General features: G+C 38.4%; 1 protein-coding gene across 5 annotated transcripts in view; it reads right to left on the bottom strand.

Annotated features, from left to right (window-relative positions):
• HMG20A (high mobility group 20A) overlaps positions 1–15,410 on the bottom strand; it is a 96,495-nt gene that overhangs the window by 36,166 nt on the left and 44,919 nt on the right. For all 5 annotated transcript variants that reach the window (XM_037131182.2, XM_037131178.2, XM_037131163.2 and 2 more), the window contains 3 exons: positions 11,703–11,795; positions 4,103–4,250; positions 1,659–1,871 (listed from right to left, as the gene is read on the bottom strand). In XM_037131182.2, the coding sequence (XP_036987077.2) occupies positions 1,659–1,871; positions 4,103–4,250; positions 11,703–11,791 (450 nt within the window). In that variant the 5' untranslated portion in view covers positions 11,792–11,795. The remainder of the gene's footprint in view (positions 1–1,658; positions 1,872–4,102; positions 4,251–11,702; positions 11,796–15,410) is intronic.

Below are 15,410 nucleotides of genomic sequence, written 5' to 3'. Positions count from 1 at the left end.
GACACTATGGTCCCCTACAAAGGACATACCACCTATGCAGTATTCTGACCAAGAATGTGTAACTTTAATCTTATCATGAGGAAACATCAGACAAGGAGAAAAATGACAAATGTTCTGTTAAAAGTAAATAAGAAGAAGGAAGAGAAAGAGGGAGTGACTGTATTTTTAAATAATCCTAACGTCATAAAAGACAAAGAAGTTTGTGAAAATATTCCAGATTAAAGGAGTCTAGAGATTTGACTACTAAATACGAAACCTGATCTTAGACTAGAATCTGAACTGGAGGGGAAATTTTTTATAGGGGAATGATGTTATATCAATTGATAAAACTGGAATATGGATAGTAGGTTAGACAAAACTATTATGTCAATATAAAATTACAAAGTTGGTAATTATACTATGGCTATGTAAGAGAGTATGTTCATTTTTACAAAACACCCTGAAATATTGAGGGGTATATGTAACCTCCCCTCAGATGATTCTGAAAAATATAGTGTGTGTGTGTGTGTGTGTGTGTGTGTGTGTGTGTGTATGTGAGAGAGAGAGAGAAACAGAGAAAGAGTGAGTGAGTTTGTGCTGGAGAATATGAGCACATATGCGAACAGAGAAATGGAATAAAATGTGTTAACAATAGGTGAATACAGATAAAGGGTATTTGGATGTTCTTTGTGCTATTCTACATTTGTAACTTTCTGCACATTTGTAATTATTCTCAAATAACTACTGTTACTTTTGCTTTTTCCTTTATACATTCTGTACTGTCTGAAAACATTTTAAACAATGAGCATGCATTAATTTTGAAACAATAATCAAAAGAGTAACCCCTTATGTACAACTCATAATCCCATTATACTTTATACATTAGAGCCAAAACAATGGGTGATATGCACTGCTTTCTATTTGCTTGCTACACAGAGCTTCAAACTGCAATTTAATCTGATCTCTTTGAAATGTTTTGAATTCAGTTAATTCCCCAAAGTATTTTTCAATTTGGTATAAAAGAATATCAGACATAAAAGAAATAGAGGTATTTCTCAGATGTTGAGAATGCAGGTAACTTTTAACCCAAAGCTACTCCCACAACAATCACTGTTTTTGTGACATTTCAGCCAAATCATGGCTATCTTGTTCTTCATTGCTCTCAAATCTCTCTAACAAATAGATTTGTTTATTTGATAACAGGCTTAGTTTCTGTTTTAGAAGAGAATGAATTAAAGCATTCTTGCTTTATTTTCCCCAATAGGTTAAATATGTCAGAACTCCAAAATTTTTATTAAAGCAGTAATATCTTTTAAATAAAAATCTTATGTGAATAAAATTTTATCAAATGATCTTTTCTTATTTAATTCATAACTTTTCATTGAACTTGGTGGAATAAATAATGTTGATAAACTTGCTAATATCGAATAACCACAAAAATCTTATTAATCAAATACCAGTGCAGCTGCTTTAGTTGAGAGCCCCACCTGCTCACATCCTGAAGCTTAACCCGAAAGAGTATGAATACCACTATGCTGGAGAAGAGAGCTATAAAGGACCCTGCTAAGCACATGACAAAAGTGAAGAATTAACTGTTCATCCTCTTTGCTTTTCTGACAGGGATTATTTTTGAGATATAATGAAAACCAAGCTAAGGATCAGGAATAGAAAAAAATTACCTGTTTTTCCTCAGGAGGCAGTTTACTCCATTCATTGCCTAACATCCTGGTGATTTCTGGAAATGGGACTTCTGGTCTCTTTGCTCGAAGCTGTTCTCGACGCTCATTCATGAACCGAACATATCCTGTAAGGGGGGATTTGGGTGCATTGCTGTCTCGAAGAGGTTTCTTCCTTTTTCTTCCTTTGGACCACCCCCCTCGTTTACTTCTTTGCTACAACACAAGATAAAATAAAAACTAAAACCAAATTACAATAACTAGAATGTCCCTAAATTACACAACAACACTAATAAATGCTAACAAACAAAACAGGGTAAGAGCTGCATTTTCTTGCCATTAAGGCCCTGGGTATTCAAAGCTCTCCCTGTCATAGGTACAAATAACTGCAATGTAGTTTTCAAGGGGAGACTCCAGGTGGTTTACTTATAGACCCTTTCACTTACCGCACTACAAACTGTTGCACTAGGGCATATTCTAATGCTACTCCCAAGAGATTAGAATAAGGGGTGTCATGATCACTCAAGCTTGGCCTTCATGTGCACTTAACAAATCCTGACTCCCAACAGGGGAATATTCTAAATGAGAAATGCAGCATATACACGGTGCTGTGTCAGAAAAGCAGACACTGTCACAGTAGATCAGAACAAGACTTAACATGCACTGGGCAAACAAAACGAGACAAGTTGCAGCACAGGGATTAAAAATTATTCATAAAGGGTGTTTCTCATTGATACCACTCAAAGACCAGTTTATTTTCCATAGTAGATAGCATGTATATTTAAAGTTAATACCTCAGTCTTAGAAAAATTTCAGTAAGTATATCCAAAGTGAAATCTAATTTTTTAGCTTGATCATTTGTTCCTTAAGATGTTTATTTTATAAAGTCAGAGTCCTTTGTATGTTATTAGTTAAAGTCAAAAGATTAAATCACCTTGGCCACGGCCTGAGTAGCTTAGTTGGTTGGAGTATAGACCTGATACATTCAAGGTTGAGGGTTCTGTCTCAGGTCAGGGCATATATAGGAATCAACCGATGGGGCCCTGGCTGTTGTAGCTCAGTGGATTGAGCACCAGTCTATGAACCAAAGGATCACTGGTTTGATTCCCAGTCGGGGCACATGCCTGGATTGCAGGCCAGGTACCCAGTGGGGGGGGGCATGAAAGAAGCAACCATACACTGATGTTTCTCTCCACCTCTCTCTTCCCCTTTGTCTATAAATAAATAAATAAACAAATAATCTAAAAAAAAAGAATCAACCAATGGCACTGGCCAGTGTGGCTCAGTTGGCTGGAGCATCAACCCATAAAACAGAAGGATAGTAAGTTCTATTTCCAGTCAGGCAGGGCAATGCTTGGGTTGAATGTTCAGTCCCTGGTCAGGGAGCATAAGAGGCAACTGATCGATGTTTCTATCTCACATCACTGTCCCCCACCTCCCTTCTCTCTACAATCAATCAATTAAAAAAATATATATATAAAAAGATTAAATCACCTCTAAAACAGTACAACAAAAGGACTGAGGTGTCACTAATATTTTACTACAGACCATTTCCTTGTCCTTTTAAATGAAATGCAAGAAACATCAGGTATTGCATAATTTTATTATACATATAGCCTAGCAGTTACTATGTTTTCTGGATACAAGAATTCTTATTCAGGGAAGAAAAAGATAAGCAAAATAGGACAAAAACACCTAAATATTAATTACAGTACTATACCCTTCCAAGTATACAAAAAATGGTGTAGTAACTCACTACCAGGTAAACAGTGCATTTGATGTCAGTTGTTTTTTTGCAAACCTAGTAACATTAAAGCTAATGTCTGAGATGTTTGAGAAGCTTTAAACATTCATCATAACCTTTAAGAATGCTATAATGTAAAAATCAGCTCTTTTAAATAAGAAGATAAAAATTAATGGTAGTATTCTTCTATGGCTAAAAAGAGTACCTTAAAACAGAGACAATACAATAAGTTATTTGTGAGTAACACTGTATAAGTCCAATAAAGGCATAATTATGCAGGCCCATATGAAACCTCTGTGTGAATTAAAGATACCCGCTATGGAAGGTGGAATGACTGGTAAGTGGTGTGAATTCTTTGTGCATTCACAAATACAAGCTGCAAGGCTTGGGGAGATGTGTGTGGTCTTGAACAAGGCGTGTGGATTTCTCATTAAATACTTATTTAATGAAATAACTCATTTGTTCACTCAACAAGCATTTGTTGAACATCTAATATAATGCAGGTATAAATTTCTTAGGAGTAAAATGAGTCTACCTGTCTTCATGTCATTAAAACCATTAATATGATTTTTATGTAAAACCAGAAATATTTAATATAAAACAGAAAATTCTGCAGAATGTAAGAAAGCCAGATGATGGACACCTGCTGTCTGCTTCTTTACAAGGTTCGGAGATCAGTAATAGAAGGAGTACTTCAGCTTACCTCATCTTCATGCCTCTGTTCATTGCCTTCTGCTGTGTTTGAAGGCTCATTCTGAAGCAACTGACCTTGAGAGAGACCCTCCAAAAATTCTGGATTGTTGGTGGATGATGTGGCTCCACTACTATATGGAATCTCTGGGTGGGTTAGCCTGAAAAATAACAGGCAGAGGTGCAACAGTTCAGTATTGACAGCATCAAACTCTCTCATTTATCAAGGTTCAAGACAAATTTGCCTGCTAGCAAAAGCATAATAGACCAGTTCTCGAATTAATCCCCCCACATCAATCTTTGTAAATGTAAACAGTATCTCCACAGCAGTTACAGAACATTAAAGAATGGTTTCAGTGTTTGATTGAATCATATCAGTTCCATGAAGACTACTAAAAACAGCTATAATTTTTCCCAAAATGTTATCTCTCCCTTCAAAATACAGACTTCACAATTTAGTTCTGATCATGCAACAAAGTCTGACTTTTATATGCTACCTTTCATGTATCTCTACTGTAAAGGGAAAATACTATTAATGAAAAAGGAGAACAGGAATGGGAATTGTAGAAGCCATTTTCCCCCAGCACAAGAAAGTTCTTGAAGAGTGTAAGAAATGTCTTACGGTACATTCCATAGATTTCCTTCTGGGATTATAATGTTTATTGACAACCAGGATCGTTTAAAAAAGATATTATCGAGTTCAGTAAATTCATGTATAAATGTTAATGAATTAGACAAATGTATTTCTTTTCTGTTCCCATCATTTGTTCTAGATGGGCAGCAAACTAGATCTCACAAGAAGATACACTATCGCACAGGGATCAAGAAAAGACAACACCATGTGGCATGAGTTTAAGGTTTTCTGGGGGAAGGAGTGAGAGAGGTGAAGGAAGATATATAAAAGGAACAGTCATTATTCTGGAAGAATGTGCATACTTTATAGGGTATATAATTAGTGAAATATGGGTTTATAAAATGAGCTGTAAAGGCATGATAAGAGGCTAGGACAAGTTTTATATGTGTGGAGACGATGTTAATAGAGATTTTACAGAGGAGGTCTTGAAAGATGAATAGGCATTCATCAGGTAAATGTCATTACAAGCAGAAAGAATATGATGTAACAGAAGAAAGAACCTTATCAGGAGGCTACTGTTATAGACTGAGAAACAAGGGCAGGCCGGATAGAGAACAGAGGCTAGAAAGCTAAGAGATACTTAAGAGATAGAATGGAGAGAACTTAATGACAGAATATAGTGAGGGGAAAAAGAAGAACCAACTGTAGTTCTGAGGTTTCCAGATTGTGTGGTTATATACTATGAACCCAGGTAACAACTGCAGAGTGTGTGTGTGTGTGTGTGTGTATGTGCATGTGTGTAAGTGAGACAGACAGAGAAGAAAATGGTAAGTTTGAATCACTTCAGGAATAATTAAGTGGAGCTGTCCCACAGACAACTGGAAACATGCCCTGAGAGAACAGAAATGAAGGAAAAAAATGAGACAGATCTGAGAGGCACCAGCCTATGGAAAGAATGGGAATTGCCAGACATTTTCCAGAAAGATAGTGAGAAGAAATGACAGGACAGAACTCTGATGGAACAGTATCATCTTAATATCAAGTGTTAAAAGAGCTGGGAAAGAAAAGAGGGCATTAAGAGACTTAAGACAGACTACTGTTACAGAAGTCAAGTCAGGAAGACTTTTTTTTTTTATAAGATCCTAGATTTTATTATTTTTTAAAGATTTTATTTATTTATCTTTAGAGGGGAAGGGAAGGAGAGAGGGAGAGAAACATCAATGTATGGTTGCCTTTTGTGCGTCCTCTGCTGGGAACTGGCCTGCAACCCAGGCATGTGCCCTGACTGGGAATCGAACCGCCATTGTCTGGTTCGCAGGCCCGCGCTCAATCCACTGAGCTACATGAGCCAGGGCAGGAAGACTTTTAAGAAAGGATTATTAACCAAGTAAAAAAAGTTGCAGGTATCAAGTAAGACAGGCTAAAAGTATCGTGTTAAACTTGAAGATCTAAAGTTTGCTGGCAATTTTAGGGAGTAGTTTTAGATAAAAACCAGATTACAGTGTACTGAGAAGTGAATGAAAGCACATGCAGACTGTCCTGAAAATGAAAGAAGTTTATACTTTTCTGACCCTTTCTAGAAAACCTAACAGATGATTGTAGGCAGTAGGTTCCTACATTTTGAAGGTCCTTTGGAAAAGGGTAAGAGAATCTATTAACTCAATGCCAATTATGTTTCTGAAACGAGGAGCCGGTAGAGATACAGTATGATCTCAGCACCTTTTTCTCCAATAGTTCAATTACTTTGGATGCCTTAGGTTACCTATTCTCTCACTGTCATTCTCATTACAACTCTGCCAACAATTTTTAAGTTACTAAGTCCTGCACATGCTTATTTCAGTAAAATATGAGAACTACATTTGAGAAAGAGTACGAATCCTATCAATCTCCAACTAAAATGGACAGAACTCAGAAGGGAGTGGTCAAAGGCATTAAATGCCTCAGATATGACAAGATGGATAAAGATTGAAAAAAAGAGAGAGAAGAGGGCTCCTTTGTTCCTATGAATAAATTGTCCACACTCTTAGCTAAAACCAACAACCCTCTTTTTGTGCCCTGGATCCCATACCTGCTAGCCTGCTCAAAGACATATTTTTGGCAATTTTGCCCTCTTTAGCAACACCAATTCTTTCCACTCTACTGAACTGGCCTAATCAGCACACAAATATGGTATTATTACTTTTATAACAACACATACACACCCCACTCTCTTGATCCCACTTTATTTTTCTCTTTTCTTTTTATTGAATTGTTTATACTTATTGACTTTAATTTCTCTCCTTTTGTTCTTTTTAAAATCCAACCCAAAAGAGACAGTACTTACAAACGCTTGTCAAGGTCACCAATGACCTCCATGCTAAATCCAATGTCATTTCTCAGTCCTCATCTTACCTGATCTTCCAGAAGTACTTGACCCAGTAGATCTCCTCCCACTGCATTTTACTTGATTTACAGGACCCCACACACCACTGGTTTTTCTGCTACCCTTTTAACCACCCCATTTAGTCTATGCTGACTGTTCCTCTTCAGCCTGACTTCTAAATGTTGTAAGTATCCCAGAGCTTAGGCATAAGAGCTCTTCTTTTCTATCTACAAAGTCATTTCTTCAGTGATCTCAACAAGTCTCACACCTTTAAAGCTGTCACATGGTGCAGCCAAGGGGCGGGGAGCAAACAGGGATTTGTAATGGGGTCCAGAACTCGGTGGCCAGGAAATATTAGAAAGAAAAATACAGGATGTCCTTATCTCACAAGTCTGAGCTGGGGGATGGGACCCATGGAGCAGGGCCATTGAGAGCTGTTTTGCATAGCAACGGTTTTGCAGATAACCTCTAGAACAGTCATTTAACATATCTATAACCATTAACTGGTTTCATAGATAGATTAAATAGCTGTGGCCATGCTTTGAGCCAGGGCCATGGGAGTGACATCCACCCATGATGTAACTGGGAGGCAACCCCCCCTGGTTACACAGCATGTGTAAGAGCTTGGAAATGATTGGCTCCACACCACAGGGCCACACCTGCCCAGACTTACTATGGCACCCCAATAAAGCTGGAAAAATATGGGAATGCTGACAGCTGTGGCCAATTGTGGGAGGAGTCAGAAACGGTGTGGCAGAGGAAGATTGGCACTGGGATTTAAACCCAGGGACGGCAGCCATGTGGGGTCTTTTTGGGACCATGTGGCTTGGGCAGAGAAGAAACATGGACTTCAATTTCTTTTTCTGAGATATGAAACCCTGGACTGGGCAGAGGGGGAAGGGAGGACTGTGCATTTGTGGGTATTCTAAAGGACTTTGGGATCTCAAGGAAGACATTAAGTTATTACTTTTAAGTCTGTATAACTGTTTAAATAATCCCTTTCCTTTTCACCAATCTCTGGCATTGAGAGATGTCTTTCCCTGGTGTCAGACAAGGCGAACTAGTACGGGGTGAGGAGACCCCCGGAGCACAAGGATGGGTCCATTTGATAATAGTGTATCATTCACCCCACCCTGGCTGGATCTGTTCTATAACAAAGCTAGTATATGTATACTGATGACTCCCAGCTTTCTCTTTCTACTCTAGATCTCCTCTAACTTCTGAACCTGACTATCAATTGCCTATTTGATATCCATACATCTCTGCATGGATATCTCTAATTATCATCTCAAGTTTAAAAATCTTCAAAACTGAGCTCCTAAAGTTCCATCCCCTACCTCTCCATTTCCTTGTCTGTTAATTCTACCTCTTCACTCTTTCAGGAGTTAGCTAAAACCTTGGAGTTATCTTTGACTGCTTTTTTTCTCCCTTCTTACATCTTATCTGATCTTTCAGAGAAATCCTGTTTGGTTTACCTTCAAAATATATCTAGAATTCTACACTTCTCACTGCCCCTCCCCCCCATTCACATTGTCTTTGAAACCTATTCCTGTGAGGTTATTGCCCCTGTGACTCCACCAAAAATATTCTTGTCAAAGTCACTAGCAATGTTTTTTCAGTCATCAACTCTCACCTAAATTATTTCAGGAGCCTAACTGGTCTCCTTGCTTCAGTCCCTGTTCCCTTCACTTTATTCTGAACATAATAATCACAGTTCATATCATTCTCCTCAAAATCCTCCAATGCTTTCTCATCTTACTCAGAGTTACAGTTAAAGTGCTCACTTTGACCTCCAAGATCCTATAAGATCTAGTACCTTGCTACTCAAGCATGGGCCTTACACTAGCAGCACAGCCATTACCTGGCAGCTTATTAAATGTAGAATCTCCTGTCCTAACTCAACTTCCTAACTTAGAACCTACATTTTAATGAGCTCTCTAGGCAATTCATATGTACATTCCAGTTTCAGAAGCACTGATGTGGCCCTCAATTAATCCTATCCCTCTGGTATACTCTGCTCCAGCCACACTGCCATCTTAGCTATTTCTAAAAGGTAGGAACACACCTACCTCAGGATTTTAGCACTCATTCCTCCCTCTGCCTAGAATAATGTTCCTCAGATAACTGCAGGCTAGCTACCGTACTTCCTTTAGGTCTTTATTCAAGTAAATTTCTCATTAAAGCCTCTCTGGGCCATCTTATCTAAAACTGAACCCCAAATCCTACTTTATTTTTTAGTAGGTATATATTTTACTTATTTGTCCTGTTTTTTTTTGTCTGACTACCCTGGTAGGATTTGAACTTTACAGGGACTGGGATTTATGCCTGTTTTGGTCATTGCTTAATATATGGTACTCAGAGCAGTGTCTGGCACATAGTAGATACTCAGAAAACTTCGCACTGAATGAAATCAACTTAGCAATAGGCAGACTTCAGGAAAGTCATGGAGAAGAAGACCGAATAGCAAGGTGAGAGGCAGATATTAATGAGGTAAGAAGAAAATGTGAAGGCAGGAAACAGAATTAAAAAATGTAGTCTATTTTTAAAGAGCTCTAAAGAATATTCATCTTAGAGATTAGCTAACATTTCAATCTGTTATTAAATACACTTCTTTGGCAAAAGCTTTTTTTGTACTTACCAATTATGCTTTTTAAAAAGATATATTTTATTTATTTACAGTTGTCCTATTTTCCCTGACCCCCTCTCCTACCCGCATCCACCATGCCCCCTCCCAGTTCCAATGTCCATGGTTGTACATGTAAGTTCTTTGGCTTCTCCATTTCCTAACTATTCTTAGCTTCCCCCTGTCTATTATGTACCTAACTTTTAGGCTTCTTATTCCCTGTACCTTTTCCTCCATTCTTCCCCTCCCCACTGCTGACCCTCCATGTGATCTCTATTTCTGTGATTTTGTTCTTGTTCTAGTTGTTTGCTTAGTTTGTTTGTTGTTTTTTTTAAAGATTTAGTTGTTGATAGTGGTGAGTTTCTTGTCATTTTACTGTTCATATTTTTGATCTTCTTTTTCTTAGATAAGTCCCTTCAACATTTCATATAATAAGGGTTTGGTGATGATGAACTCCTTCAACTTGACCTTCTCTGGGAAGCATGTTATCTGCCCTTCCATTCTCAATGACAGCTTTGCTGGATAGAGTAATCTTGGATGTAAGTCCTTGCCTTTCATGACTTTCAATATTACTTTCCAGCCCCTTCTGGCCTGTAAGCTTTCTTTTGAGAAATCAGTTGAGAGTCTTATGAGAACTCCTTTGCAGGTATCAGTCTCCTTTTTTCTTGCTACTTTTAAGATCCTCTCCTTATCTTCAATCTTGGGTAATGCATTACACATTGGCGTGTTTCTCCTTGTATCCAACTTCTTTGTGACTCTTTTGAATTTCCTGGACGCCCTGGAAGTCTATTTCCTTTGCTAGGTTGGGGAAATTCTCCTGCATTATTTTTAAAATAAGTTTTCAATTTGTTGTTCTTCCTCTTCTCCTTCTGGCACCCCTATGATTCAGATGTTGCAATGCTTAAAGGTGCCCTGGAGGTTCCTAAGCCTCTCCTCATTTTTTTGAATTCTTGTTTCTTCATTCTGTTCTGGTTGAATGTTCATTTCTTCCTTCTGGTCTAAATTGTTGATACGAGTCCTGGTTTCCCTCCCTTCACTGTTGGTTCCCTGTATATTTTTCTTTATTTTACTTTTCACATCCTTCACTTTTCCCTCTATTTTGCAACCATACTCAACCATTTGTGTGAGCATCCTGATTACCAGTGTTTTGAACTCTGCAACTGATAGGTTGATTATCTTTTTATCGCTTAGTTCTATTTTTGGAGTTTTGATCTGTTCTTTCATTTGGTCCTTATTTGTCTTGGTGCAGTTGTTACATTGTAAGAGGTGGAGCCTTAAGTATTTGCCAGGGTGGGGCAACCGATATTGCTGTGTTGTGGTATAGTCTGAATGAAATGTTTCTTCTTTAACTCTTTGGTTGTTGGATTTCCATACAGTTTAATTTTCTGGCAGTTCTGGTTATTTTTGGTTTTTAAATTTGTTGTTGTCCTTTTTGTTGTGTGAGTAGGCAAAGTGTATCTATCTGTACGTCTAACAAATAACTTTTAAACACAAAAGATAAAAGTTCAAGTGTAACATATTTTCATGGGAAAAAGAGCTATTGCTAATAGCTCTTTTCTATATGCCTTTATCTGTCCGAAATAGCAAAAACAGGAGACAGGAGAAGAAAAAGAAACAGACAGAAGTAAGCTGAAGCTTCTAAGCATACAGAAGAAAAAAACATATTTTAAAAAATCTGATCTTAAAAAATATATATAACCTTTGGGGAAAAAACTTTTAGTATGTGTGGCAATTCAAACAGAAAATACATTTGATTTCCAGAACAAGTCCTGTGGTAAGTATTTCCTTAAAGGCAGCTATGTAATTCTCATAACCTTGAGTAGCTGATGTTTGCTATACCTAACATATTATTGTTCATGGAAGCTAGAGGATTGCAAGAGAGAGCTGAATGCAGATTACAAAGCAGTTTACAATGGCTCTCACTCTCTTTACAAAATGCAACAACGTACATTCTGTTCTTATGATATAAAATTGCCTCTGTAGCACCTATACTTTCTCAGAAGCTCTGTTTTGAAGCCTAGGCAGAGGCCCAGTGTCCCAAAGTGGTTGCTTACCCACTTGTAGCCAGATCACTACTCTCCTTGGAGCCATCTTCATCTGCAAAAAGGGGAGGCAGTGTGGAACTAGTCATCAAAGTTTCCATCTCTCTAAAGGGAAAAGAGAATAAAAAATAATTAATGGCTTAATTACTTCTAGTTCAAGTTCCAGTAATTTAAGAGCCAGCCTTCCTTAACTTTATCACATCATCAGCAGAATAGAAACTGACCTGAATATTTATTTTCTTGACTTGGACACATGAATTTAAACTCTATGGTTAAAGAATGGGGTTTCAACCCTGATCTTAATCAACTGAACAGACTAAAAATAGTTAGGAATTTTTTTTACAACTAAGACATAGTATGGAAAATTCCTTTTTTGTTTATTCAGAATATCTTCAAAAGTATTCTTCATTTCCTGTAGAAAGTGTTAAGCAGCATTGCAAATTGAGCAAGTTATTCAAGATACAATCTCACTTTCTGAGACAAAATTGCTGACTTACCCAAAGGGTTATTGAGAAGGATTAAACTGAAAGGCCTTCATCAACAGGTAAAGGCTAAGATGGTAAGTGCTCTGAGTATTATTATATAAAGAACATTATTATTATAGCATTACCAGTTCTCAGTCCCAGATGAATTGCCCTTAGATTAAATGGTGACAAACTAAGCCCTCCAAAAGGAAATGATGCAAAGGAAGTGGAGGATGGAAGGCATACTGATATGGTTTAGAATGAAAGAAAGCACACTTTCAAGCCAGAAATGCTTTACATCATCACTATGATGACCAACAGCAGAAAAAGATGCACTTATGTACAGGAAACTAAGCTAAATTAAAGAAAACAAATAAATCACTTAGACTTTTGGTTATCAGACTAAAAGGATAAAAGGACAAAGTCATAAAGAGAGTAATTTCATTTAGCATATCACTGTAAGAAAGGTGTTTTCCTTCAATGCTCACCATCCACGGCTCTACCTCATATTGCTAAAAGCAGCAGCCTTCCACTCATCAAGGAAGTGATATTTAAAAAAAAAACACTCAAACGTGACCCCAAACATTAGCCACTTAAGGAACTACAAACTACTCAAGACACAAAGTGCCCCATTAACTGGGAAAACTGAGAAGCAAATTACGAGATCATTCGGGAGCTCCCCCTGCCCTTATAGCAGGTGCTGCCACCAAGGACACCTAGTGAACTCAACAATGAAAGGGAAAGCACACAGAAATTCCAGTCAAGATGGTGGCATAGAGAGACACAGACTGTCTCTTTGCACAATCACATCAAAATTACAACTAAAATATAGAACAACCATTACTCAGGAACGTCAGAAATTGAGTTGAATGGAAGTCTGACAAGTGTGGAATTAAAGAACCCACATCCATCAAGACTGGTAGGAGGGGTGCAGACACAGACATGCTGGTACCCACCCATGTGGATAAAAATTCTGGAAGAATATCTCAGGAGTGACGAATCCCAGACCCATACCAGGGCCTCCAGGATTCTAGTGCCAGGAAAATAAGTGCCCACAATTTCCGGCTGCAAAAACCAGCTGGGATACAGTTGGTGGAAGAAACCTCTGGAGCCCCACATAGTTCCTCTTAAAGAACCCACACACAGACTCATCTACTCAGACTCACTCCCTTTGAGCTCCAGCACCAGGGTAGCAGCTTGAAAGGCACCAGTGGTATACAGGGAGAAACTGAAGTGTCTGGCATCAAGGTGAGCAGAGGCGACTGTCCATTTGCTAAATAAACCCTCTCCCCACAGAGCTGGCAAGCTGGTGCCATATCTGAGACTCCATCAACCTGGCTAACAGTGTTTGACTCACCTTGGAGATTCCCAGAGGCTCTGCCCTACACAAGCTGCTTTTCCATAAGAATTGCTGGTCCTGGCTCCTAAATGCTATCAAACAAGCAATAGTGGGCTTCAGTGGGCCCTAGCTGCAGCCAGATTAGATTCATAGCTTGGCTTTGCTTGGGAATCTGCTACCCCAGTGCAATCTGAGACTGCTCTACACCTCAGGCAGGGTGCCTGGGGCTAAACACATGTGGGGGCTGACCTTGGTCTGCACCACTAAGGAAACCCCAGGGCCAGTGCACCCAGTGGACAGCTACAGACCATGTCAGAGCATCACCACCCTGCCCCTGCACAGCTGATCCTCTACTGACAGGAGAGGCTGGTGGTAAGTGGTTACAATCAGTCCTTGCAGCTGACTGGCCTGGGTAAATCCCTCCCATTGATCTGCCAACAGCAGCCAAGGCTCAACTACAAGAAGGGCTTGTAGTACTTAGCTCACATGAAGGGCACACCCCAAGTACCCTGTTTGGGTGATAGGGGAGGCTGTGCCACTGGATCCTACAGAACACCTACTACATTAGGCCACAGTGCCAAGACACGGAGTCAAAGGAGCTCTACCTAATACACAGAAACAAACACATGGAGGCTGCCAAAATGGGGAGACAAAGAAACATAGCTCAAATGAAAGAACAGATTACAACTCCAGAACAAGAGCTAAACAAAATGGAGAGAAGCAATCTATGAGATGCAGAGTTCAAAACACTGTTTATAAGGATGCTCAAGGAACCTAGTGAGGACCTCAACAGGATAAAAAAGACTCAGTCAGGAATGAAGGATTCACTAATTGAAATAAAGAACAAGTTACAGGGAAACAACAGTAGAGTAGATGAAGCCGAGAATCAGATCAATGATTTGGAATATAAGGATACAAAAAAACCACCACGCAGCACAACGAGAAGAAAAAAGAATCCAAAATTATGACGACAGTATAAACAGCCCCTGGGATAGCTTCAAGAGGTCCAACATTCACATCATAGGGGTGCCAGAAGGAGAAGAGAAAGAGCAAGAAATTGGTGTTGAGTCATTGTGTTCCAGGGAGGGAGAGTTCACAACACAGAAAAAGAATTGTTGATCAGTGGATAAAGAAATACTAGGAAAATTGCTGCTAACTACAACTCTTACCTGCTTAACTTTTTCCCAAAATGCTCACTTACCCTTTTCTTTTCCTCATAAAAAGGTTATTTTAGAGATGTTAAGTTGTGTAGACTTAACTTTAGTCTACATAACCCACCATCTTCTCAGAATCCTGGCATCTGAATAAAGTGAACATAAAGATCAATGCTTGTTTCCATGTATTCATTCCGATAGTGACAGGCAGCACGATCACTTATTTTTCTGGTTTCATTCCTACTATATATGTTTACTCTTTTTTGCCCTGTAGGGAATATTCTGAGTTGAGAGAGTAAGAAGAGAGAGACTAAATATATCATTAGGAATTATCCATAAGACTCCTTTCAACAGTAAGATAGAGATGCCTTTCAAGGCACACTTCCTAGATAGGGGAGTAAAGAGAGTCTAGTCAAAGGGAATTTTAGCTCTCTAGTCAAAATAGTGTTTTAATAAAAGAAAAGTTATTTGTGTATTGCATATGAAATTAAAATTTAGAAAGTTTGTGATTCTTGATGGTACGCTGCTCTGTCTTTTAAGTAACCTAACCATATTACTGAACATTTGGTTGTTAAAGGTTGGAAGCTAATTACTCATAATTTCACCACCTTAACATAATGACATTGAGCGTTGTTGGTGTTTTTCCTTCCAAAAATTTTTTCTTATATCACTAATTTTTAATATAAGATAATGGGTATACTATACTTTTTCATAAATATTTTTAAAATTTTATTGATTATGCCATTACAGTTGTTCTATTTCT

The sequence above is a fragment of the Artibeus jamaicensis genome, unplaced genomic scaffold (genome assembly GCF_021234435.1).
Source record: "Artibeus jamaicensis isolate MK-2021 breed Jamaican fruit bat unplaced genomic scaffold, CSHL_Jam_final scaffold_286, whole genome shotgun sequence".
Taxonomy (NCBI): domain Eukaryota; kingdom Metazoa; phylum Chordata; class Mammalia; order Chiroptera; family Phyllostomidae; genus Artibeus; species Artibeus jamaicensis.
Note: the sequence above shows the minus strand (reverse complement) of the source record. Positions and strands in the feature narration are given on the sequence as shown.